The following is a 26,319-nucleotide window of genomic DNA, read 5'->3' as shown; positions in this document are numbered from 1 at the left end:
ACAGTAATGATTCTAACACCCATGGAGCCTTGGTGCTGATCATGTTTTGCTCGTGGAAGAGGCTTAGTCAACGGGTCTGCAACATTCAGATCCGTATGTATCTTGCAAATCTCTATGTCTCCCACCTGGACTAGATCCCAGATGGAATTGAAGCGTCTCTTGATGTGCTTGGTTCTCTTGTGAAATCTGGATTCCTTTGCCAAGGCAATTGCACCAGTATTGTCATAAAAGATTTTCATTGGACCCGATGCACTAGGTATGACACCTAGATCGGATATGAACTCCTTCATCCAGACTCCTTCATTTGCTGCTTCCGAAGCAGCTATGTACTCCGCTTCACATGTAGATCCCGCTACAACGCTTTGTTTAGAACTGCACCAACTGACAGCTCCACCGTTTAATGTAAACACGTATCCGATTTGCGATTTAGAATCGTCCGGATCAGTGTCAAAGCTTGCATCAACGTAACCTTTTACGATGAGCTCTTTGTCACCTCCATATATGAGAAACATATCCTTAGTCCTTTTTAGGTATTTCAGGATGTTCTTGACCGCTGTCCAGTGATCCACTCCTGGATCACTTTGGTACCTCCCCGCTAGACTTATAGCAAGGCACACATCAGGTCTGGTACACAGCATTGCATACATGATAGAGCCTATGGCTGAAGCATAGGGAACATCTTTCATTTTCTCTTTATCTTCTGCAGTGGTCGGGCATTGAGTCTTGCTCAACTTCACACCTTGTAACACAGGCAAGAACCCTTTCTTTGCTTGATCCATTTTGAACTTCTTCAAAACTTTGTCAAGGTATGTGCTTTGTGAAAGTCCAATTAAGCGTCTTGATCTATCTCTATAGATCTTAATGCCTAATATGTAAGCAGCTTCACCGAGGTCTTTCATTGAAAAACTCTTATTCAAGTATCCCTTTATGCTATCCAGAAATTCTATATCATTTCCAATTAGTAATATGTCATCCACATATAATATCAGAAATGCTACAGAGCTCCCACTCACTTTCTTGTAAATACAGGCTTCTCCAAAAGTCTGTATAAAACCAAATGCTTTGATCACACTATCAAAGCATTTATTCCAACTCCGAGAGGCTTGCACCAGTCCATAAATGGATCGATGGAGCTTGCACACTTTGTTAGCTCCCTTTGGATCGACAAAACCTTCTGGTTGCATCATATACAACTCTTCTTCCAGAAATCCATTCAGGAATGCAGTTTTGACATCCATCTGCCAAATTTCATAATCATAAAATGCGGCAATTGCTAACATGATTCAGACAGACTTAAGCATCGCTATGGGTGAGAAGGTCTCATCGTAGTCAATTCCTTGAACTTGCCGGAAACCTTTTGCGACAAGTCGAGCTTTGTAGACAGTAATATTACCGTCAGCGTCAGTCTTCTTCTTGAAGATCCATTTATTCTCAATTGCTTGCAGATCATCGGGCAAGTCAACCAAAGTCCATACTTTGTTCTCATACATGGATCCCATCTCAGATTTCATGGCTTCAAGCCATTTTGCGGAATCTGGGCTCACCATCGCTTCTTCATAGTTCGTAGGTTCATCATGATCTAGTAGCATGACTTCCAGAACAGGATCTACATCATAGATCGCACCATATCTAGTAAAGTACGATTATGACGTTCGGACACACCATTGCGCTGTGGTGTTCCGGGTGGCGTGAGTTGCGAAACTATTCCGCATTGTTTCAAATGTACACCAAACTCGTAACTCAAATATTCTCCTCCACTATCAGATCGTAGAAACTTTATTTTCTTGTTACAATGATTTTCAACTTCACTCTGAAATTCTTTGAACTTTTCAAACGTTTCAGACTTATGTTTCATTAAGTAGATATACCCATATCTGCTTAAGTTATCTGTGAAGGTGAGAAAATAACGATATCCGCCACGAGCCTCAATATTCATCAGACCACATACATCTGTATGTATGATTTCCAACAAATCTGTTGCTCTCTCCATAGTACTGAAGAACGGTGTTTTAGTCATCTTGCCCATGAGGCACGGTTCGTAAGTACCAAGTGATTCATAATCAAGTGGTTCCAAAAGTCCATCAGTATGGAGTTCCTTCATGCGCTTTACACTCTTACTTATCTAAAGGACTACGATAGATCCCCTTTACATGTGGGTCATCAATGGACCAGAAGACACCCAATGGGTCGGAGAAGCACCTGGGGGTGCCCCAAGGGGGTCACAACCCACCAGGGCGCGCCTGGGCCCCCAGGCGCGCCCAGGTGGGTTGTTCCCACCTCGGTGGCCTCCTGCTGCGCCTCTTTGCTCTATTAAACCCTAGGGGAGTTAACAAAAATCAATTCCAGCCGCTACAAGTTCCAGAAACCACAGATCCAATCTAAACACCATCACGGAGGGGTTCATCATCCTCATTGGTGCCTCTCCCATGATGCGTGAGTAGTCTTTTGTAGACCTACGAGTCCGTAGTTAATTAGTAGCTAGATGGCTTCCTCTCTCTCTATCTCTCTCTCTCTCTCTCTCTCTCTCTTGATTCTCAATACAATGGTCTCTTGGAGATCTATTTGATGTAACTCTTTTTGCGGCATGTTTGTTGGGATCCGATGAACTTTGAGTTTATGATCAGATCTATGTTTTTATCCATGAAAGTTATTTGAGTCTTTTGATCTCTTATATGCATGATTACTTATAGCCTCATATCTCTTCTTCGAATCTTTGGTTTAGTTAGGCCAACTAGATCGATTTTTCTTACCATGAGAAGAGGTGCTTTGTGATGGGTTCGATCTTACGGTGCTTGATCCCAGTGACAGAAGGGGAACCGACACATATGTATCGTTGCTATTAAGGATAACAAGATGGGGTCTATTTCTACATAAATAGATCTTGTCTACATCATGGCATCGTTCTTATTGCATTACTTTGTTTCTCCATGAACTTAATACACTAGATGCATGCTAGATAGTGGTCGATGTGTGGAGTAACAGTAGTAGATGCAGGCAGGAGTCGGTCTACTAATCTTGGACGTGATGCCTATATAATGATCATTGCCTGGATATTGTCATGATTATTTGAAGTTCTATTAATTGCCCAACAGTAATTTGTTTACCCACCATTGCTATTTTTCTCGAGAGAAGCCACTGGTGATATCTACGGCCCCCGGGTCTCTTCTTTATTATATTTGCCTTCGCGATATATTTTTATTTGCTTTTTTCATATCTATTAATTGAAAAATACAAAAATACCTTGCTGCAATTTTTTTTTATTTATTTTATCTCGCATTCCCGCGAGATCTATTTATCCAATCTACAACAATTTTACCTATCTTTTTACCCGTGAGGGATTGACAACCCCTCTCTTTACGCCAGGTTGCAAGTATTTGCTCTTTGTGTGCAGGAGTTGTTTACGTGCTATTGCGTGGTTCTCCTACTGGTTCGATAACCTTGGTCTCATCACTGAGGGAAATACCTACCGTAGTTGTGTTGCATCACCCCTTCCTCTTTGGGGAAATACCGACGTAGTTCAAGCTGCATCAAAGAACTACTCCAAAAACATTTTGCCATGGGAGATGTTATACTCTTACAAACTTTCTTTGTCAATAAAAAGGTGCTCATGTTATATGTTAGTATACCCTGAACCACTGATTTCAGCAGCACTTCGCATCCTGCATAAGCGAGCAACTTTTTAGACCATCCTTGAATTTTACCTCTAACTCTCTCACCGATATGATCAAATGTTCCACTCGATCGTCACTCCCCCACCGCCATGGGAAGTCCGAGGTACCTTTCGGCGAATGCTTCGACATGAATGTCCAAACATTGTTTCAAGACAAATCTGACCGGCTGTGGTGTGTTGGTACTAAAATAAATAGCACTTTTGTCCTGATTTAGACATTGTCCACACACAATAGCATAAATATTCAGAATTGCATTAAGTCTAACAGCACTTTGCACTTTCGCACTGATGAAAATCAAGCTATCATCGGCGAACAAGAGATGACTGACCCAAGGCAATTTTTAGCTCACCCTAATCCCTCGGTCAACATATCCTCCTCCTCCATAGAATTTCCACAACGAGGAGAGTTCCTCTGCACAGATAAGAAACAAATATGGCGATACGGGGTCTCCTTGTCTGAAGCCTCTTGAAGGTGTAAAGAATGCCTGAATTTCCCCATTAACTCGTACTGAGAATCGAACCGATGTGACACATTTCATCACCAACCATACAAACTTGGGACTAAAGCCCAACTTATGCATGATTGCCTCCAAGTAGTGCCACTCAACTCTATCGTATGCTTTCATCATGTCCAACTTCACTGCACACGAATAATTTTCCCCCTTCTTCCTTCTTCGCATTGTGTGTACACTTTCATAAGCGACTAGCACATTATTCGTGATAAGTCGTCCAGGCACAAACACACTTTGTTCTTCACTGATAATTCCTTCCTTATGCTCTCTCATACGGTTTGTGATCACCTTGGCCGCAATCTTGTAAAGGACTGGGCATAGATCAATAGGACAGTACTGAAAAATGGATTGGGGGTGTCATACCTTCAGTATAAGTGTGATAGAAGTATCATTCAAACCTACTGGTAGCTCCCCGTCATTTAAGAAATCCAATGATACGTCTCCAACGTATCTATAATTTTTTATTGTTCCATGCTATTATATTATCCATATTGGATGTTTTATATGCTATTTTATATGATTTTTGGGACTAACCTATTAAGCTAGAGCCTAGTGCCAGTTTCTGCTTTTTCCTTGTTTTTGAGTTTTATAGAAAAGGAATACCAAACGGAGTCCAATTGACGTGCCAATTTTTGATGATTTTTTATGGACCAAAAGAAGCCCTCGAAGTAAAAGAGTTGGGCCAGAAGAGTCCCGAGCCATCCACGAGGGTGGAGGGCGCGCCCTGCCCCCCTGGGCTCGCCCCCCTATCTCGTGGATGACTCGGAGACCCCCCCTGACGTGAGACCGACGCCAAAAAATCCTATAAATATAGAAACCCCCGAAAAGAAACCTAGATTGGGAGTTCCGCCACTACAAGCCTCTATAGCCACCAAAAACCAATCGGGGCCCTGTTCCAGCACCCCGTCGGAGGGGGGATCCATCACCGGTGGCCATCTTCATCATCCCAGCGCTCTCCATGACGAGGAGGGAGTAGTTCACCCTCGTGGCTGAGGGTATGTACCAGTAGCTATGTGTTTGATCTCTCTCTCTCTCTCGTGTTCTTGATATGGCACGATCTTGATGTACCGCGAGCTTTGCTATTATAGTTGGATCTTATGATGTTTCTCCCCCTCTATCTCCTTGTGATGAATTGAGTTTTCCCTTTGAAGTTATCTTCTCGGATTGAGTATTTAAGGATTGGAGAACACTTGATGTATGTCTTGCATGTGCTTATCTATGGTGACAATGGGATATTCACGTGATCTACTTGATGTATGTTTTGGTGATCAACTTGCGGGTTCTGTGACCTTGTGAACTTATGCATAGGGGTTGGCACATGTTTTCGTCTTGACTCTCCGGTAGAAATTTTGGGGCACTCTTTGAAGTTCTTTGTGTTGGTTGAATAGATGAATCTGAGATTGGGTGATGCATGTCGTATAATCATACCCGTGGATACTTGAGGTCACATTGGAGTATCTAGGTGACATTAGGGTTTTGATTGATTTGTGTCTTAAGGTGTTATTTTACTACGAACTCTAGGGTTGTTTGTGACACTTATAGGAATAGCCCAATAGATTGATCGGAAAGAATAACTTTGAGGTGGTTTCGTGCCCTACAATAATCTCTTCGTTTGTTCTTCGCTATTAGTGACTTTGGAGTGACTCTTTGTTGCATGTTGAGGGATTGTTATATGATCTAATTATGTTATTATTGTTGAGAGAACTTGCACTAGTGAAAGTATGAACCCTAGGCCTTATTTCGGAGCATTGCAATACCGTTTTTGCTCACTTTTACCACTTGCTACCTTGCTGTTTTTTATAATTTCAGATTATTAAAACATATATCTACCATCCATATTGCACTTGTATCACCATCTCTTCGCCGAACTAGTGCACCTATACAATTTACCATTGTATTGGGTGTGTTGGGGACACAAGAGACTCTTTGTTATTTGGTTGCAGGGTTGTTTGAGAGAGACCATCTTCATCCTACGCCTCCCATGGATTGATAAACCTTAGGTCATCCACTTGAGGGAAATTTGCTACTGTCCTACAAACCTCTGCACTTGGAGGCCCAACAATGTCTACAAGAAGAAGGTTGTGTAGTAGACATCATCCAACATCGCTTATGTAATGTCATTTTGTAACAGGTTCCAGTTGCGTTGATAAAAACCTGGTGTGAATCCATCGACACTCAGAGCTCATACGATCCAGTTTCTTCTGTAGTTGTCTCACCCGACGCGTGAGACAACCAAATTCTCGAACACTCCATGGCTCCAAGGTGCGCTTAGTTGGGTCAGGGAGTGATTTTTGCTAGAACTACGTCGGTATTTCCCCAAAGAGGAAGGGATGATGCAGCACATCGATGGTAGGTATTTCCCTCAGTGATGAGACCAAGGTTATCGAACCAGTAGGAGAACCAAGCAACACTACGTAAACAACACCTGCACACAAATAACAAATACTCGCAACCCGACGTATTAAAGGGGTTGTCAATCCCTTTCGGGTAACGGCGCCAGAAATTGGCAAACGGACGTGAGAGAGTTGTAAATATTGATAGATCGAACGCCAAATAAAATAAAGTGCAGCAAATGTTTTGTAAAGAAGTGCACCAAATAAAGAGATTTGATGTCAGTTTGCTCTGTGAGTCGTGGTGAAATCTTGAAAGTAAAGAAGTGTTTTGGCAAGAAATTGTTAGAAAAGAATACAAGATTGAAAATGGTCTTCAGCAACGCTAGTTTGATCTACTAAAAATCAAGCAAATTTACAGAATCATGATAGTGAAGAATGGTAAGCATATTGATTTTTGGACATAAACATGGAGTGGTAATGGGCCATTGAAGGACCAATTTCCTGATCTCTTCAGGATATGTAATGAACAAACTAAAATTGTGAAACAAATGGCTGAGAGCAACTGGAACATTACCTTTAGAAGATGGTTAGACTCTAACTAGATGATCCAGTTGCATATATTGATAATTAATGGTGTAACCTGTTTGGCTGGCGCATAAGGAGGAAGATATACAAAGATGGATTTGGAATAGAAATGGTAAATTTATAGTTAAATCAATTTATAATCACTTGTTTGATGTGGGCCCTCGTAGATCATTTAAACATATGTGGAAAGAAAATTCTACTCTAAAAATCATGATTTGTCGCTAGTTACTTTGGCATAATGCAATTACCACAAAAGATAACATGCTAAAAAGAAAGTGGATGGATGACCTTTTGTGTCATTTTTCTCATGAGGTTGAGAATATTAATCACCTCTTCTTTAGATGCCCCGCAGTAAAGTATATGTGGAGTATTGTTTGTAAATACGTAGGAGCAATATGTTGCCCTGCATGTTTTACATAATATTTTTGGTGGATCCCCAACTTTATTCCACAAAGAAGGAACCTACATATTGTAGGAATTGTCGCGAAGTGCTGGGCTCTCTAAAAACTGCATAATCAAGCTTATTTGGAGGGAGGGGTACGACTGAATTTATCTGTTGTGCGTGCTAGTTTATGAGTTATTTGGGCAGGACTAAAAATGAAGGAGATCGTCTGGAGCTGGAGAGAGAAGTCGAAACTTTGCATAATGTGGCACCAGGAATTAATGCATGATGGAAGAGAGGTTGGATTGGGAGGAGACACACTCATGCTGGAAGCAACAACCTGCAGATGATGAGATGAAGCTAGAGAAGACAGTGGTGCTGAAGCAATGGAACAAGATAACAGAGCAACTTATGCTAATGTTGATGAATGTTGGAGCGATGGTGGAGATCCACTCGTGTGTAATATCTACTGCTAGGTTATTTGTATTTCCTCTGTGTTTTGCTGCTAACAATGCATGAAGCAAGAGGGGTGGTGTTATGTGTTGGGCACCTGGAACTTGCATTTTTAAGTTCTCGAACCTTTTTTAGTTTTTGATCTGCACTAGGATGTTGCTTCACTTCAGTTTCGTTCTGTTATATCCGATATTGGAACCCAATCCACTTCGGATCAAATGAAGAAAAAACGCATGTCATCAACATGCTCTGTCCATGTAAGGCCCACGAGTGTTGTCCAACCTATATATGTTCCATTTCTTCATCTCACCTTCTTGTGTCTCTTATTTGGTCACCTGCATATGTGATTACAGGGTGAGCATATGCAAAGCACAATTGTTTGTTGTGTGCAATGGGTGTTTTCTCACCCTTTCAAACATATGAACCGGTGAAGTAATCCTAGTGCAAACTGCAATAATATATGGATTGTACCGATGCAAAGCGCAACATTTGAAGAACTAGTGATCAGTCGGGTGGCTGGTAGAGGGGTTCTAACCCCATGGTGAATTGATCTATGCTCGCAAAATGATATGGAACCACATCTCTAGAAAAAACCTTTGGCCAGAGAATAAACATTGATCATCAAGAAGTACATGTGAATAATCCACATTGTGTTGTCGCAAAAAAAACAAAACAAAACAATGACCACATGTAACGTCCTTGCTTCCCTACATCATTTTTGGGCCTCTTGCATTTTTGGCCCAGTTGCTAGACTAAAATGCGGCTGACCATGTTCAACACCTCGTTTGGTAGCTCACATCACGTCGATGGTATTTCTTGTGTCTATTATTTGGTCACCTGCATATGTGATTACAGGGTGAGCGGATGGAAAACACAATTGTTTGTTGTGTGCAATGGGGTGTTTTCTCACCCTTTCAAACATAGTGATCTCACACCGCTATGCACCACACTAACAAGCACATTAGAGAATATTAACACCAACAGGCACACTATGAACACACAACACATCCTATATACATAAGAAGTTAATCCCCGCTATCATATTTATCTCAACATGCACACATGCCACCTCATCAAAGGCCCACCACTACATGTATGAGAAAAAATCCATTATCAGTTGATCGCATGCACTCCTTCCATCTCACCATACATGCCACATCATTAAAGATCCACTCAACATGCATGAAAAAAGATTTCCATTACATTATGCTACTTATATTCAAAATATTTTTTGACTACACAATAATCAAATAAAATATATAATATTTATTTTTAGCTTTAGTTCATACTCCCTCCATTCCAAAATAAGTGTCTTAACTTTGTACTAACGTTAGTACAAAGTTGTACTAAGGTCAAGACACTTATTTTGGGACGGAGAAACTATATTATTAATTCAATGATGGAAGCTTAATCAAATCACTGAAATATATTGCAAATAATTCCCGCAGCAACGCGCGAGGTATTCTCTAGTTAACACAAACATGCACATTATTAACACAACACATTAACATCTAACAATGCTAACATTAAGACGCTGGGCTTTTAAGACAGAAGGGGCATCTTGTTCACTTGCATAATAGCAGGTGATATTCCTATCAAAATATGGACAATTTGCAACACAATATAGTAGACTACTACTATAGTTTACAAGGCCCTTGATAGTTACAACCTAGCCATGACAGATGCAGTGGTAGCAGTTGGTGTTGGAGTTGTGAGCATCGAAGATCTTGACCTTGAAACACCATGGGTCGAGCTTGAAGACTACAACGTCGTTGACTTGCACCTTGTGATTCAGGTAGAACACATGCCAGTCCCGCCCCATCACCACCTCACTACCGAACTCCTTCACCTTCGTAAAGGTCTCACACCAGTTGCAGACGGCAACTGGCACAGACCGGGGAAAAGGCATGCGGATCCAGGTCTGCAGAGGCTTCGAAAAAGCTTGTGTGACAACAAGGAAGTATAGGTAATCTTATGCGATCTGCACGTAGAACCGGTGTGGCACCGTTTGTTAGAAATATACCCTATAGGTAATAATAAAGTATTACTTATTTCCACATTAGTAATTAATGTATATATTTCTATGTTATAATTGCAATGATTCTTGAATGAGAGATTCAGAGGAAAACTCAGTTGCATGTGTGAAACATAAACACCAAATATATCCCTAGTCTCGCCTCTTATACTAGCTCATATATTGCAGATGATCCTGTTTTCTTGATCATAGAAATTATTAAAGTACTGAGGATGGCAACAGTAATGAGAACACATTGTTGGTTGAACAATGGTGTTGGATACACCAAAATTTATGATATATTGCAAGATCATATCTTCACTTAGTTGTCAGTATAATCATATAGTAAGTTACTACCTCTGTCCTAGTTTATTAGCCCCCTTGTATTTTGGGCCATACTTTGACCTTTAATTTAACGACCAAAAATAAGTTATATACCACAAAAATACTATCATCGAAAACCTCTTTCGAATATGAATCCAACAATATAAGCTTTGTGGCATACAACTTTTTTTGGTAGTATTACAGTATCCATTATCGTCTAGCCAGACAAGCATGGTTGTGATCACGAGGATACCACAATAAGAAAACGAGAAAAGAGAGCAAAACTGCTAAAGAGGATAATTTGATATTATATACCTATAAGTCTTGCCCCGAGTTTTGTATCATATTGTGAAGTAAAGGGAACTGTGTGTGAAAAACAAAAGCTTCATTAGATAAAGACCATCGTCTATGTGTGGAAGTTAACATGGGTGTTTATATCCCACTGTTAATTATTGACCGAAAGATATTCCAGGTTATGTCTGCATATTACTGAAACTGCAGGGTCACACACTTAATGGCTAGTGATTTGTTAGAGAACCAGGTGGTCATAGGAGAATGAGAGAAGAACACCGAAACAACTCTGGATGGCCCTGGAAGTGTTCTAGATGCATTCGGGAGCGTCGCGTGGATGCCCGGAGTGTCTCAGAAGTACCCAGGAGCATCCCAAAATGTTTAGAAGGCACTAGAAGGTTTCAGACTATTCCAGACGGTGATAATGAGTTGTCCACTTGGCTGCCCAAGGGGCAGTGCCACATGGGCCCTGATGGGCCCCTATAGTGGGGTCAGGAAGGAGGAGTGGGTGTAAAGCCGGGAGGCAGAATCCTAGGAGGACTCCACCTCCTGGTGCGTCGGCCCCAACAGTGGCTCCCTCCCCAATTTGGTTGGCCCTCCCCGGCCTCCTATAAATAGTGGGGAGGGGCGCACCCCAAAGGATACAAGTCCCAAGGCAGTTGCTCCCCTCCCCCGCGCCACCTCCCCCTCTTGTATATTTGACCGGCACGCTGCTAGGCCGCTCCTCCCTCTAGTTCTCTCGGCGTTCTTTCTTTGTCCTGAACGATGAAGTGCTAGCGGATCACTTCTTCAGTGCGCGTGGATACCGCAGAGGAGATGTGTACTTTGACTCTCGACGAGTGGAAAATTCTCAAGGTTGCGAGGTATAAACCTAGTTGCAGGAATCGTTGAATCATCACCAACATCTTCTTCCTCTCTAATGCGTTCTTGTTGGTGAAATTGGATCTATCCATTATCTTCATAGTGATCATGGGCTTGATCGTATAGCGTAAAAAATATTGCATAGTACATTCCCCTACATCGGTTGATGGTGTCCCGACCGAGGGGTCTCTCAACACGTTGGTTCCCTACCTCATGGGTCGGGCTGAGGACCCCTAGGTCGGTTCCATCATGGGCCACATTTAGAGGCACCCCATGACGAATTATATGAAGACTCTGGAAGACATGGCATACAATCCGAAGATATCGGAGCCATGGAGGACTCTGCCTCCACCAACGTAGCCGAACAAGATCTGTAACCCTAGTACCCCTAGTATGTTGTATAAGCCGGGGGTCGGGCTCATCGATAGGACAACTTACAATCCCATGATATTCACATGTACTTTGTACACACCCCAACACAATATATACAAGCGGGGGTAGGATATTATCTCCACCATGAGAGCTCGAACCTGGGTAAAACCTTGCTCTTTGTTACCATCTAGCTCAATTGCCTAGCCAGGATACCCCACCAAGGGATCTACCAAGTTTAGCTCCGACAGTGGTGGCCCATGCAAGCCCCGCTAGGTGAACTCATGAGCTTGATGGGAGTCAAGGCTAGAATTTAGATCGGTGCCGGCGCGATCTAAATGTCGGGCCAGGTGTTCATCTTTGGCGGCGCTGACTCGACTAGTCACCTCGGCCAGGTCAAGACCTACACTCCAAGAAAATCACCAGGTTTGGCAACCTGGAGCACTCTGCGGACTCCGCGGAGAGCTAATCCTCCATGGTTTGGTGTCACACAAGGTCCAAGAGCAGCAGGACCCGGTTCTGTCAGACTCGATGTCAGGTCGGATCCAAGATCCACCGGAAGAAGTGGAACTTCTCAACCCATCTCATCATCGCCAATGCCGATGAAGCATCTCACCGGAAGAAGTCGGATTCTATTCTGATTATTTCGGTTGTTAATTTCCAAGGAACTGGAAATTTTGAAACCCGAATAAACCGAACCAAATTATGTATAACCGAATAAGTCGAGCACCCACCCCATAAGACCTTGTATAATGCAAGGTGTTTAAGAGGTGCTTGAAGAAATAAACCAAGCTTTTCTTAAGAACCGGTGCTTATTTATACAGGATAGACGCTTAATTAGGCGTCCCTCCTCTAGAAATAGACATTGGTGCTTCAGAAAAACCTGATTTATTTTTTAAGCACTTTTCTAAGGACATAGCATTGTACAAGGCCTAAGAGAATCTATAGTCGGACCTCTCAAACCCGCCTCATACGCTGGGGCGGGCCGCCAGATCACTGACTGGGCATGTTTTTTCGACCCAGACAAACACCTCAAACGGGCCTCAGACGCCCGAGCTGACCGGCACCCCCCATATCCAGCCCAAATATGGGGCAGATATGGGGGCGCCCGGGTACACCCGCCACGTCGGACCCGGCCCATGCTGGCCCATCCGACCCCACTTATATTCGTCCCCATCCTCTCGCCGGAGCAAACCCTAACCACTTCACTCCACTCGCTCCCCTCCCCTACGCCTCCCAAACTCGTCTCCGGCGTGGCGAGCAGCAAATCGGACTCCAACTAGTTCGGATCTGTCGACTAGGGTGTCATCCCATGTGGGTCGGAGGAGGCAATGGCAGTCTGCATTGCACTCCGCCGCTCCCCGGAGGACAGCACCCGACCGACGGACGGATCCGTCCGCCGCGACGCCATAGCGTCGGCTCACGGGGCGCTCGGTTCCTCTAGTGCTGGATCCTTGTGGTCCCGGCAGCCGAAACACCTCTCCTTCCTGATCACCGGTTGGGCAGAGTATGAGTCCCACCGAGAACGGGCGGCCCGCCGTGGGAAGGAGAGGATAAGTTCCAACGACACCCATATCGCAACGGAAATGGCGGCGGCCGCAGAGGAGGAAACCATTTGTGCGCGCATTGTGAAGAAATGTTAGCGGAGGAACACGCGTGCCCTCGCCCGAGAGCAGAATCGGGCGGTCTGTGTCATGGTCGGACTGCCACCGAAGGAGGAGAAGGAGGGCAACGATGGCGACGAGCAGATCCGGCTCGATCCGTACAGCGTCTTCGACCGGCACTTCCGCGAGAAGGACGACAAGGGCGGCTCTGGATGAACTCCACCATAGCCAAACATGCCAAATTTTGGTAGTCCGATGACATGTTTAGTGTACTGTGATGGAGTAGCCGGACGATGCATGTGCGTCGACGTAGTTGCATGATTTTGTATGGATTTGAGATATGGTAATTAAGGTGTCCGGATATGGATTACATTTTTAAGGAGTTCGGTCAATGCCCACAGAAGCGTCCGCGGGTGTTTGAGGGGTTAGATTTGCCTAAGTCTAGCTATAGATAGATGCTCTAAGAGCAACTTCAACAGGCCGACCCAAACGGGCGGCGGTGATTTCGTCCGCTTTTTGTCCGTTTGGGTCGGCCAGACGGGCACGGATGCCCGCTTCGGCATTTGGGTCGGCGCCTGCGCCCAACGCTGGCCGATACCCATTTTGACGGCGCCAAAAAAATGAACGCATGCATATTAAAAAAAGAGAAACAACATTAATTAAACATTAAAGCCGGCCACGAAGGTCGGCGAGAATCCACGCGTCCACACATTTGCATTTAAAAAAACAGCCTAAACTACGAGGCGGCGCGCTGCCCTAGGCGTCGTCGTCCTCGGGGTCCGTGAGGTCGATGAGCGTCGGCGCCGGCCCGGCCCAAGCGAACGTCGTGTTCCAGAGCGCCGCCATGTCGGGCTATGCCGGCGCAGGCAGTGCCGGGGCGGGGGGTGTGCGGCCGCCTGTGCAGCCGCGGCCTGGCGCGCCTCCTCCTAGGCCTCGCGCTGCTCCTCCTCGAGGTCGCGCTCGAGCATCTCCTTGTACTCGCCGCGACGGCGCTCCTCTGCCAGCCGGCGCTGGCGCCACATCTCGAGGTACGCCTGCTCCTGCACCGGCGTCGCCCCCAGCCAAACCGGTGACGCGGACACCCACTCGCGCACCACTCCATTCCAGGAGAAACGCGCGATGGGCTCGGGCTCGGGCTCCGGCTTGATGGGGGACGGCGGGGTCACCGGCAGCACCACGCTGTCGCCCGCCGCGGAGAGGGCAAGGGCCTGCGCCATTTGCCGCCTCGTAGCGGGCCTCCTCTTCCGCCTCCGCCGCCTTCGCTCTGCGCCGCTCGTCCTCCTAGCTCTCCCGGTAGACGGCCGCAAGGGTCGCCTGGTAGGCGTCCTCCGCCGCCTGGTCCTCCTCGCGGACGACGAGCAGCGTTGGCCTCCGGTCGACCTCGCGCACGCCCCGTCGCCTCGCCTCCTCGTGCTCGAAGGCGAACCACCTTGCCCAGTTGGGCGAGTGGGTTGCGTAGGCCTTGTCGAGGCGCTGCTCCGGCGTCAGCAGCGCCCGCCGGCGCCGCACCTCCTCTGCGTGAGCATGAGCCGTCCGCGGTGCCGCCGGCACTGGGATCCTATCTGGATCCAGATGCCAGTCGTGCGGCAGCGTCACGTCCGGATACGACAGAGGCTGGCGGTTCTGCCAGTGCCACTCCGCCTGGTGCACTGGCACGTTGACGCGCTGCCTCTGCCGGCGAGGCGCCGACGGAGGTGGGAGGAACTCGGAGGGGAAAGGGGTGGCGGGTGACTTGCCTTGGCCTTGCTGCCGCTGGCGCCGGAGAAGAGGCCCATCTCGCTGTGGTTGTGGTGGCTAGGGTTTGCCGGCGACGAGGGAGCAAAGGTGGGCAGATGTGGACGGCGAGTATGGATGAGGACGGCCCCGCTGCACGGTCGGCTTAAAAAAGGACAAGCGTCGTCGCTGACGCGTGGGCCCGTCGTCATAAATTAAGCTGACCGCGTGGGCAGCAGGTAGTTGGACGGCCGCCATGTGGGGACGCTGCGGACAGCGGGAAGGCGCCCGAAGCGTCCGTTCGGCGTCCGCGCCAACGCATTTGGGGCGCAAATTTGGACCGCAAATGCGTCGGCACGGACGACACGGACGTGATTTGGTTTTGGGTCGGCGCGTTGGGCCGCCACTTTTGTCCATGCCGACTTAAACGGAAGTCCGCGGACGAAATGGATCGGTCCTTTGAAGTTACTCCAAGGACGGAGGGAGGACCATGTGAAATACAGGGAGACGCAAGGCGTAGCGTGGGCGGGATCCCCTCGATCTGCGCTTGTCAGCTGGAGAGGAGTTTGTTTATGTTGCGCCACCTCCTCGCCGGTCTCGTGGGCGCCCCCGCCCCATCACCGCCAGCAGCCAAACCAAACCAAATCCTGACACACCAAGAAGGCTGGCGCACGGCGCACGCACGTCCGTCCATCCACAAAGCCAGCCAGCCAGCCAGCGGGCGGGCGGGGGAGAGCAAGGAAACTCAAGTAAATATCCCGAACAAAACCTGTTGCCATCCATCGGTGGTCCGGCCTGGCCTCCGTCTAATCGTCCTCCGTGTCGATTTGCTCCCCCCCCAACACACGCGGAACACAGAGAGACCACCCCTACCGCGCCTCTCCTCGCCAGTCAATCAACCATCCAGCCAGCCAGCCAGCCAGCCAACCAATCACCCCCATCTCCCCCTCCCCCCTCGGAACTCCGTCTCGCGTGGATTAATGGATCTCCGCCCCGCCCCGCTCTCCCTCTCCCTCTCCCTCTAGCTGCTGCCGCTGCTTGCTAGTCCTCCCCGCCCCGCCCCGCCCGATTCGGAGCCGCGCGGACGGAGAGGAGGGGGGATGGGGCTCCGCAGGAGAGGGCCGCCGCTGCTGATGCTTCTCGGCCTGGCGGCCACGGCCTTGGCCGCCTCCGCCTCCGCCTCCGAGGGCGACGCCGATCCGCTCTACAGGTGAGACTCCCTTCCTCCCCGAGATTCCGCCCTTGCCTGTTTACTCTCCTTGGCAGTTGGGGGCGGTTCCCGCTCCTTGAGTTGCGTGTGCCTTGGTCTTGCCCGTCTCTGATGCCGATTGCGTATCGTGGAACAGTCTCGCCGACTGTCAGAGCTGCGTGCTAATAGTACGCTACGCGGCTCTCGCCTTCTTGCTGCTGCTGCTGCTGCTGCTACCATCTTCTACCACATGCTGTTGATTGGTTGATTAACATTGATACTACCAGTACTAGTACTAGCACTACTGTGGTTTCTGGGGAACTGCAACTTCAACTAGTTTTGTAGTACTTCCCTAGAGCTGGGATGGTTGCCCGCACTGTGTGCTACTTCCCTCCGTCCGGTTGTGTTTGCCCAACAATATAGTAATTTCAGCGACATATGTTTGCTTACTGCTGCCCGTATCATCGACCTTGTCGGTTCAGTGCGTCCGTGTTATGGTTCGCGTGATCCGCAGCCGTGCCAGATCTCGTGTTAACATCACCAGCATTGGACCTGGAAATCTGTCTACCAACTCTCCATTGGATGCTTGAATTCAGATCTCGAATTCAGTCATATTCAGAATTTCGAATTCAGGAACATTAGCAACGACAAAGAAATACTACTCTGTACCGTCTTTTCATACCACTGCTGTATTTGGCTTTATGATGATGAAGATGCGCTGATTTCTTCATACAGTTTGAGACTTGGCCAGCAACCAACCAGCATCCTAGTAATTACTCATGTTTTCCTTGCGTTTTTTTTTACCAGAGCTTGCTTCGAAGAATGTCAAAGGACTGGCACCCTGAAAGAGGATTCTATCAAACACTGTGTTGTGCCGACCGATGACCAGCCCGCTGACAAGGCATGGTACGCGCACGAGCCATTGTACCTCCAGTGGAAGGAGTGGAACTGCAACAGCGAATGCCGATACCATTGTATGATGGAAAGAGAGCAGGAAAGGGAAGAGCTTGGGCTAGGGCCCGTCAAGTATCATGGCAAATGGCCTCTCAAACGTGCTTCTGTGTTTCAGGTACCTCTAGCTCCGTGTTAGTCTTTATGTCTTCATCAGTACCACAGTTAAAGCATTTTCTGTCTCATGTTCACTTACTTACATACTGGCTATTGTTTCATTTCTAGGAACCTCTTTCTGCAGCTCTATCTGCCCTGACTCTTCTCGTGCAGTTTAATGGATGGCTATCGTTTTTCCTCTTGCTTTCTTACAAGCTGCCTCTTAGGCCAGAAACTCATGCCACATACTACGAATACACCGGATTATGGCACATCAACGCGCTCTTGGCCATGAATTCGTGGTTCTGGTGTGCCATATATCACAGTTGGTACGTTCAGTCTAGCAGTCTACGTTTTCAGATGAGTTGTCTGTCGACAGTTAATTAATCCAGCTTGGCCATCTCTATTACAGTGATACTGCTTGGACAGAAAAGCTGTATTTGTCATCAGCTGCTGCTTTTTTTGGTTACTCCCTCATCTTGGCCATACTGCGAACTTCGAATCTGAGGGATGAAGCTTCAAGAGTGATGGTTGCAGCTCCAATTCTGGCTTTTGTGACAACCCACATTTTGTACCTCAACTTCTACGAACTCGACAAAGGTATTCCAAATTCATGATAACTTGTTTTGCTTCTGCACGATCATAGAGAAAACTATATGCAGTTAAATTCTGAGATTGGTACTTCCTGGTGGTAGTGCTGGAAATTAAAATGCTTGGCTGTCCTAACCTTCTAATTCTGCAGGCCTGAACATGAAGGTTTGCACTGTTATTAGCGTTGCTCAGCTCCTTCTATGGACAGTGTGGGCTGCTATCACAAGGCATCCTTCACGCCTGAAGGTCGCCTTTGTTGCCATCGGTGGTGTCCTCTCACTATACCTGGAAGCACATGATGTCCCTCCGCGATGGGGATATGTTGATGGACACGCAATCTGCCTCGCCATGGCTATCCCCCTGTCATACCTCTGGTGGAGCTTCGCCAAGGAAGACGCCGAGATGCGCACGGCGGCAATCATGAAGAAGAAACGATAACAGGCTTCGCCAGACCAAATACTTCCATCTTTGGTGGTGTGAAAACTTGTCTCCACTCATCCAATGTAAAGATGAGTTTTTCATTGTAAATTTAGGAGATCTCGTATGTGAATTACTGTTTTTTCCATGCTACTTTTTGCCTCAGCTCAGGAGGTTTACATGGTTTGAAACTTGTGATAGCCCTTTGTATTTCTCCCATTTACAAACCAATTGAGTGTGTCCATCTCTTTTAGCTGCACTGGAAGCAGTTCTGATCTCTATGGATTTGATACCGGAACATGATCTTATGCTTTTGTGTCTTTGATTGATTATAAGATGGTACCCCCTTCGTTCACTATTAATATGGACTGCATACAAGCACACTAAGGGCCTCTTTGATCCGTGGGATTCTCAAAAAAACACAGGAATAGTGTCATGTCCTCTTGTACCCTACGTGATTTGGGGTAATGTTTGATAACACAAGGAAAAAACAAAGGAATCCAACAAAGAGGTTTGAGTGGATTATTATTTTTCTCCAAAATGTAGTACAAATGAATCCTATGAAAAACTCCTAAGGATTTCAATCCTACGAATCAAACGACCATCGTAGGAAAAAAATCCTAAAGATCCAAATCTTCCAAAAAACCTATGAAATTTCTATATTTATTACATATGTGAGATGTACAAATCCACAGCGCTAAATTTTGTTTTGGTCCCCACATAGGCTTTTTCCTAGAACGGTCACATAAGGACTGGTTAGGCTTAGCACTGAACTACATACAATCAACCTAAATGTGTAGAGATAGCTAAAGACGCAGCCCGTTGTACTCCCTCCGTCCCAAAATCCTTGTCTTAGATTTGTCTAAATACGGATGTATCAAGTCACGTTGACAAGAATTTTGGAACGGAGGGGGGTATAACTCTAAATATGTTTAAGTGTTGAGTAAACAAGAAAACTAAAAGAGAGGAGCAAAATAATGGATGCCTCATTGAAAAACGAACACATGACAATATTTACGTTGAACAAAATAGAGACCAAGATGGTAATCTATTTAGTAGCAATCCTGAGTGCACCTCAAACACACCAGATCTGAAATATTCAGTTGACAGACAAAAATGCCGAAAAGGGGAAGGCAGAGCGTTCACAAAAGGAATGAAACGAGCAGCTCAGCTCAGCTCAGCTCATACATATGCCAGTCACTACCACATAGCCAGCTCACTGTACCATCTCCATGTCCTTGAAGTACTCATGCTCAAGAGCCTGCCTAGCCGTGATCCTCTTGTTTGGCTCGAACCGAAGCATTTTCTGCAAAGAAACAAGAGGATATAATACAGTTACATTACATGATGTCCACGGTCGTAGATGGGTGTCTTCTTGACTTACCGAGAGAAGGTCCAGGCCAACAGGTTCAAGATTGGGGACAACGGTTGCAAGGTCCTGGAGAGCATCAGTGAAGGTTCCAAAAGGAATGTCAATGACATGATATATATAGGCCACTATAAACGTGCTTGCCATGAACGTCTAATGAAAAGTTTAAGCGGTGGTCTCGCACCTCTGCCTGCCACCTGGGGAAGGCGGACTTGTAGTCAGGCAAGGAACTCACGCCTGGCCAAGTTTGTTCATTTGGAGTGCCGAGTACCCTTCATTGGATAACCAGAACGCAACACACAAATCAGATGAATAGGCAAGAAGTGCACTCAGAAGATGAGAAATTGAATAGGAGGGCGTGGCAAGATCCGAACCTGAATATCTTAAATAGCTCATCAATCTCAGAATCGCCAGGGAACAGTGGTTTCTGGTTCACCATTTCTGCAAAGATACAGCCCACTGACCACACGTCAACTGGTGTGGAATACTGCCTTGCTCCAAGAAGGATTTCAGGAGCTCTGTACCATAATGTTACTACCTGAAAAATACTTGGTCAGTTGATGTGGCATGAAATTGGATAGATAGAACAAGTATGAGCTTGTTTAGATGCAAAATCACATGTACACACTACGAGCAATATAGCATCAACAAATTTATGACAAAGATCGCCCAGGACAGTTTTCATGGCCCCATGTAAACAAGTAATGAAGAAAAGTACCTCATGAGTAAATGTACGGACAGGAATTCCAAATGCCCTTGCTAAACCAAAGTCTGCAAGCTTCAGTGCATTAGTACGCCGGTCTATCAATAAATTCTGAGGTTTCAAATCTCGATGAAGAACTCTATGAGAATGACAGTAAGCAACGCCGCGGAGTATCTGATAGAGATATGACTGGAGAAAGAAGAAAACAGTCACATACTCACATACCAAGATGCAACCAGAAGTTAATGCATTTTCTGAGTCAAACATGAATATGCTTGAATGAAGGTGCAAAAACAGCAAAACAGGATGTAGCGCTTGCACTCATTCTACATTTATTACTCTCTGTATAAGAGTATAAGTATCTCAATAAAGTGATGTTGCATGAACTTGATGTTTACCAACACAACTCGGTTGATCTAAAATGTGTTGCAACAATTCATATTGTAAGCAAACTCTTAACATTACCTGCAAAACTATATGCCAACGAACAGGTAATACTAATCAGAGAATAATATGTCAAGAAATGTGCTAACTACTTTGATCAAAGGACCACAGACCATGGCTGTCAGAAGTGTTTGTTGAAGGACACGGTGCCAGTTCTGTGTGCAGTAAGTTGTTACACAAAGACAGCAAGCATGACACAAATGGTGCCCACATGGAGATCATACAGTGCTGGGGTGATGGTGGTGGTGCCACACTGCCAATCATTTATAGCAACAAACTACCTACTGCTAAACAGTTAAGACATGTTTTATTTACAGCTTGCAGGAGTTACTGGAGTAAAGAGTGTTGCACAGTACATCTAGTTTGAGGAGATAGGCTCCGCTGGCCAGCTATCCTGTTTGGTACTAGAGCCCATGGCAGTCCTAGAAAGCAATACTGATTATCTGTTCCTACAGTGTATCCATGTTACCCAGAGCCATGTACTAACATTGTTGAAAGTTTGAGACAAGGTTAAAAAGAACTCCAACGTTCACTTTGAGATCTCAGAAATTCCCACATTAAGCAGATAAAATAGAGAAAGATTACAGCATTTATTTTGGTTGGCCCAGTTAATAACAGTGAAGATAATCCAATGAACATTGAAACGGTTACATTTGTAAAAGAAATACGACTACATTTCCAACAACAAACATTCCATTTGTAAAGCAAACACAGCTCTGTTTTCAAACTATTCATTTTAACATCTGTTGGGACAGGAATTAGCTAGCTCAAGAATAATAAAGTCGAATCTTACCACAACAATGTAGTTACAGTGTACTGTATCTCTAAATTAAACATACACATATGCCCAAACATCACAATGTGCATAAAACCTAAATACCAGTGACATTCAGTGCAATAAGTTCAACAATGAACTAATGTGCACGCAATACAGACAAGGGTACCTCTGAGTCAGACATGAATATGCTTGAATGGAGGCATAAAACCAGCAAAATAAGATGCAAGGCTTGAACTGGTGCTATATTTTGTTACTCTCTGTGTAACAGTGTAAGCCTCTTAATAAAGTAACATTACATGAACTTCATGTTTACCTATACAATTCGTTTGATCTAAAATGTATTGCAAGTTGCAACAATTCATATTGTAAGGAAACTCTAACATTACCTGCAATACTATGATGCCAAGAAACAGGTAATACTAATCAGAAAATAATATGTCAAGAAATGCACCAACTACTTTGACCCAAAGACCACAGGCCATGGCTGTAAGAAGTGTTAGTTGAAGGACATAGTGCCAGTTCTGTGTGCAGTAAATAGTTACATAAAGACAGCAAGCATGACAGAAATGGTGCCCACATGGAGATCATACAGTACTGGGTTGATGGTGGTGGTGCCACCCTGCCAATCATTTATAGCAACAAACCTACCGGTAGCAGTGAAGACATGTTTTATTTACAACTTACAGGAGTTACTGTAGAACAAAGAGTGTTATACAGTACATCTAATTTGAGGAGGAGATAGGCTCCATTAGCCAGCTATCATGTTCGGTACTAAAGCCCAAGGCAGTCCTAGAAAGCAATATGGATTATCTGCTCCTGTAGTGTATCCATGCTACCGGGAGTCGTGTACCAACACATATCGTGACAGGTTAAAAAGAACTCCAACCTTCGCTTTGAGATGTCAGAAATTCCAACATTAAGCAGATGAAATAGAGAAAGATTGCAACAATTTATTCTGGTGGGCCCAGTTTATAACGATGGTGATAACCTAATAAATATTGAAATGATTATATTTGGTGAAGAAATAGAATTACATTTCCAACAATAAACATTGCATCTGTAGAAATCAAATACTCCCTCCGTTCCGAAATATAAGTCTTTTTAGACATTACAAATGGACTACAACATACGGATGTATGTAGACATATTTTAGAGTGTAGGTTCACTCATTTTGCTCCGTATGTAGTCACCTATTGAAATCTCTAGAAAGACTTATATTTAGGAACGGAGGGAGTACAAGCCTGTTTTCCAACTATTGATTTTGAACATCTCTTGTGACAGGAATTCAGCTAGTTCAAGACTGATAAAAGTCTAATCTTACCATAACAATGTAGGTACACGGTACCTCTAAAGTAAACATGCATATATGTCCAAACATCACATGTGCAAACAATGAACTAGCACACACACAATACAGACAAGGGTACTCTTCCCCAACTGTGCATACTGGTTTACGCTATGTGTGGCCCAAGTGAACAGCAAAACGGGCACTGTCCTGCCATATAAAACAGAGTGACATAAGAAGACAGGTGATGCACCATATACGGAGGGCACAAGACGTAATGTGGGTTCTGTCTCTGTCTTGTCTTGAATAATTGCACAACAAAGGAGAGCTAACGATTCTTTTACACGAAACAAGAAGCCGCTGGACTAACACTGTGATCTATAACAAGTGTAAAACCAAGAGATGTCCCTTGGTTACATTACTTGTGCTGCTCCACACTCACATTATTCTATCACTCCCAGCACTACCGAGTTGTATGGCATGCATAATCATTGATCAATAACAAACGTACAAATATGTGTTCAAGCAAATAAATACGGAAAGCAACAGAAGCAAGTCGATGTGACATTGCTCACCTTGATCAAGGCGGGGCTCTTGGCAAACTCTGGACAGGAGTCCATGAACTTCTTCAGGTCCAGATCCAGGTACTCAAAGACGAGCCATATGCGCTTCTCGCTGTGGACAACATCGTGCAGCCTGCGGGCGAGGAATGCGCAGAGCTTCTCAGTATAGCAACAATGCAAACCATCTATACTAACACTCACCCTATAAATAGATGGATAAATAAATAGCAACATCACTGGCAGTACTAGCACGTTTCATAGGTTCTAAATCCGGCCTGTTCATTTACTGTTGCATAAAAGCGAAGGCCATCCATCTCCATCTCCATCTCGACTTAATGCCCACTTCAATCAATCAAAATCAATCAATCAAGCAGTTAATCCGAGCTAGTTGAGGCAAACCAATGCCCGATCCTAAATAAATAAATCCGGAGCAGGTAACTAACAAACGGGGGGACGGGGTGAGGAGGAGGAGGAGAGACGACGCACTTGACGATGTTGCCGTGCTGCATCTCCTTGAGGAGCGAGATCTCGCGGATGGCGGTGGAGGGGACGCCCTCGTCCTCCTGCTCCAGGCGGATCTTCTTGAGCGCGATGGTCTCGTTGGTGGCCCTGTCCCGGGCCTTGTACACCACCCCGTACGTGCCCTCCCCGATCTTCTCCACCTTCTCGTACTGCGCGCACAAACACACCACACGCGCGCGCTTTGAGAAGACAAGAACAAAAACAAGATCGGATCGGAGGACCGAAACCCTCGTACGCTCGCGCGGCGCCGGGTTACCTGCTCCATCGGGTCGGCGTCCAATGCTACGGCGGCGGCGGCGGCGCGGGCGGCGGAAATGGATGGATGGGTGAGAGGGGAAGAGGGGGAAGCCGGGGAGGGGGAGGGGAAGGGGATCACGGGGAGGAGGGGCGGGGGAGAGCGGCTGCGGCGGGCGAAGCTGCTGCTGCTGCTGCCGCCATTGGGGGGGTGGGGGGGAGGGGGAGAGGGGGTCGCGCCGTTGGGGGGTGGGCTGGTCCTCCTCGCTTCTATTTCTCGCTCGCTTTTATCTGCTGTGTTGACTGAAGCCTGAAGCTTTTTCTCCTTCAGTCCACCCCACACCCTCCCCTCCTCTTGGCTGGCTTTTTGGTGGCTTTTTTCTTATCAATCTTGGTGGGGTTTTTGTAAGGGTTTTATCTTTCTTCCCCTTCTTTTTGTTGGATTGGGATGGATCTAGTGAGCCTCCTCCTATTTTTTATTCGTTCAAGTTGAATAAGATTAGGAAAAATTGGCGGAATCTGAGCCCTGATGTCGTTGTTTATCGTGTACTCTCGAAAAAAATGTTGTTGTTTATCGTCTCTTGGACCCTCTCTTGTGCTACCATCTGCATTGTTAAGTACGACATGTCACGTCTTCTAGCTTGCATTATCATGGCGTGTTGAACTTGTGCTCGGCTCGAACAACAAGTAGGCATTATAATTTGATTGGACTGTGTGGTTTTCGTGGGTCTAGCGGCGCTGTTTAGTGCATTATTATGTTCTATTGTTTTATTGCTTGTTGGGACCTCTTTTGGGTTATTATTTGGATTGTCAAGATGTCTACTGGATGGTACTAGTAATGCATGTTACCTGTTCTTGCATTCATCAATGGTGTATTGAATTTGTGCCCGGCTCGACTGTTACACTCCCGGTAAGTGTTATAACTTGACTGGGCCACACAATTTTAGTTGGTCTAGCGGTTCCCGAAGCCTGGTAATCATTGGAGATGCCTCACGTGGAATTCGTCTTCTTTCTACAAATCTCTCCCGTTTCTTCATCTATTGCAAGGTGCCTCCTTCGTTCTCGCTGTAAAATATCTATTATATGAATGACGAAAACTACAGTTTGGATAACAACGACAAATAAAGTAACTCAATTACACTACTGAAAGGAAACAAAAAGTCTGGCATCGACAATGCCATTGTTTTTTCCAGGAGCAGGTCAAGTTTGCTGCCATTACTTGTGAAAAAAGGGAAACGTTTGTGTATAGTATACATGCCTGCAAAGCCATGGTCACCAATATGTTTAAGATGCTAGCAAATCACAATGCATTTTTGCAAAGTTTATCCAGGCCAAAACAATTTCAGCAAACTGTCTAAACACAAGCATGCATTTACCTCGGTTCGTAAATAGACAATCTTATAGGAAGTGTGTGCTTAGACTATCTATTTTTCTAACTTCCACTGTTTTTTTTGGCAAGGTGTAAACATTAATCATCAGAATTGTCGTGGAAAATATATGGATAATAAATACTATTAATTTTGTCAGAATATTCCAATAGATATTACTCCCTCTGTTCCTAAATATTTGTCTTTCTAGACATTTCAAACGGACTACCACATACAGATGCACGTAGACATATTTTAGAGTGTAGATTCACTCATTTTGCTCCGTATGTAGTCACTTGTTAAAATATCTAGAAAGACAAATATTTAATAACGGAGAGAGTAGTGATCAGGGAAGCATAGTATACATTAGAGATTGCGTTAACGTATAGGATGCCATCCATCTACATACAGGGAAGATTTGATGTATTTTGTTTGGTTAATTAATAAATTATTGCTACAAAATACGTTTTGACTCTGGGAGTATATGCTCCTGGATGAACAGTAAATTCAAATAAATAGTAAATAAAATTTTAAAATTTTGTTTTTTGTGGATTTTCATGTTAGTCTAACAAGCGTGCCTGTCATTTTCATGCGGAAGGAGACAGCAGTGCTTTTGTCAGTGAAAATAAAATAAAATTAAGTGTAACATTTAGAGGTAACATTTAGTGTCGATTTTTTTGACATGTCAAAATGCTTAAT

General features: G+C 45.3%; 2 protein-coding genes across 2 annotated transcripts; one reads left to right on the top strand and one right to left on the bottom strand.

Moving 5' to 3' along the window:
- Nucleotides 1-15,935: 15,935 nt before the first annotated feature.
- Nucleotides 15,936-18,614, top strand: LOC125511464 (post-GPI attachment to proteins factor 3-like). The gene is made up of 5 exons (XM_048676851.1): nt 15,936-16,321; nt 17,108-17,369; nt 17,477-17,676; nt 17,760-17,947; nt 18,090-18,614. Exons 1-5 carry the CDS (start codon nt 16,212-16,214, stop codon nt 18,374-18,376), a joined length of 1,047 nt encoding a protein of 348 aa, XP_048532808.1. The 5' UTR covers nt 15,936-16,211; the 3' UTR covers nt 18,377-18,614.
- Nucleotides 18,615-19,374: 760 nt separating this feature from the next.
- On the bottom strand, nt 19,375-24,613 carry LOC125511463 (cyclin-dependent kinase A-1). The gene is made up of 8 exons (XM_048676850.1): nt 24,276-24,613; nt 23,984-24,168; nt 23,510-23,630; nt 20,443-20,616; nt 20,099-20,262; nt 19,909-19,996; nt 19,740-19,793; nt 19,375-19,661 (listed from the first exon to the last, which is right to left on the bottom strand). Exons 1-8 carry the CDS (start codon nt 24,282-24,284, stop codon nt 19,572-19,574), a joined length of 885 nt encoding a protein of 294 aa, XP_048532807.1. The 5' UTR covers nt 24,285-24,613; the 3' UTR covers nt 19,375-19,571.
- Nucleotides 24,614-26,319: the final 1,706 nt, after the last annotated feature.

Source organism: Triticum urartu, chromosome 5, assembly GCF_003073215.2.
Source record: "Triticum urartu cultivar G1812 chromosome 5, Tu2.1, whole genome shotgun sequence".
Taxonomy (NCBI): Eukaryota; Viridiplantae; Streptophyta; class Magnoliopsida; order Poales; family Poaceae; genus Triticum; species Triticum urartu.
This window is presented reverse-complemented; position numbering and strand designations above follow the sequence as displayed.

What these genes read in the sequence shown, in the direction of transcription:
- LOC125511464 (XM_048676851.1), top strand. Translation starts at nt 16,212, where the DNA reads ATGGGGCTCCGCAGGAGAGGGCCGCCGCTGCTGATGCTTCTCGGCCTG. An exon ending in TGTGCCATATATCACAGTTG is followed by an intron (nt 17,677 to 17,759) that starts GTACGTTCAGTC and finishes TCTCTATTACAG; the next exon opens with TGATACTGCTTGGACAGAAA. An exon ending in CTTCTACGAACTCGACAAAG is followed by an intron (nt 17,948 to 18,089) that starts GTATTCCAAATT and finishes CTAATTCTGCAG; the next exon opens with GCCTGAACATGAAGGTTTGC.
- LOC125511463 (XM_048676850.1), bottom strand. An exon ending in CAGCACGGCAACATCGTCAA is followed by an intron (nt 23,631 to 23,983) that starts GTGCGTCGTCTC and finishes CCTCGCCCGCAG; the next exon opens with GCTGCACGATGTTGTCCACA. An exon ending in AGAGCCCCGCCTTGATCAAG is followed by an intron (nt 20,617 to 23,509) that starts GTGAGCAATGTC and finishes TTCTTTCTCCAG; the next exon opens with TCATATCTCTATCAGATACT.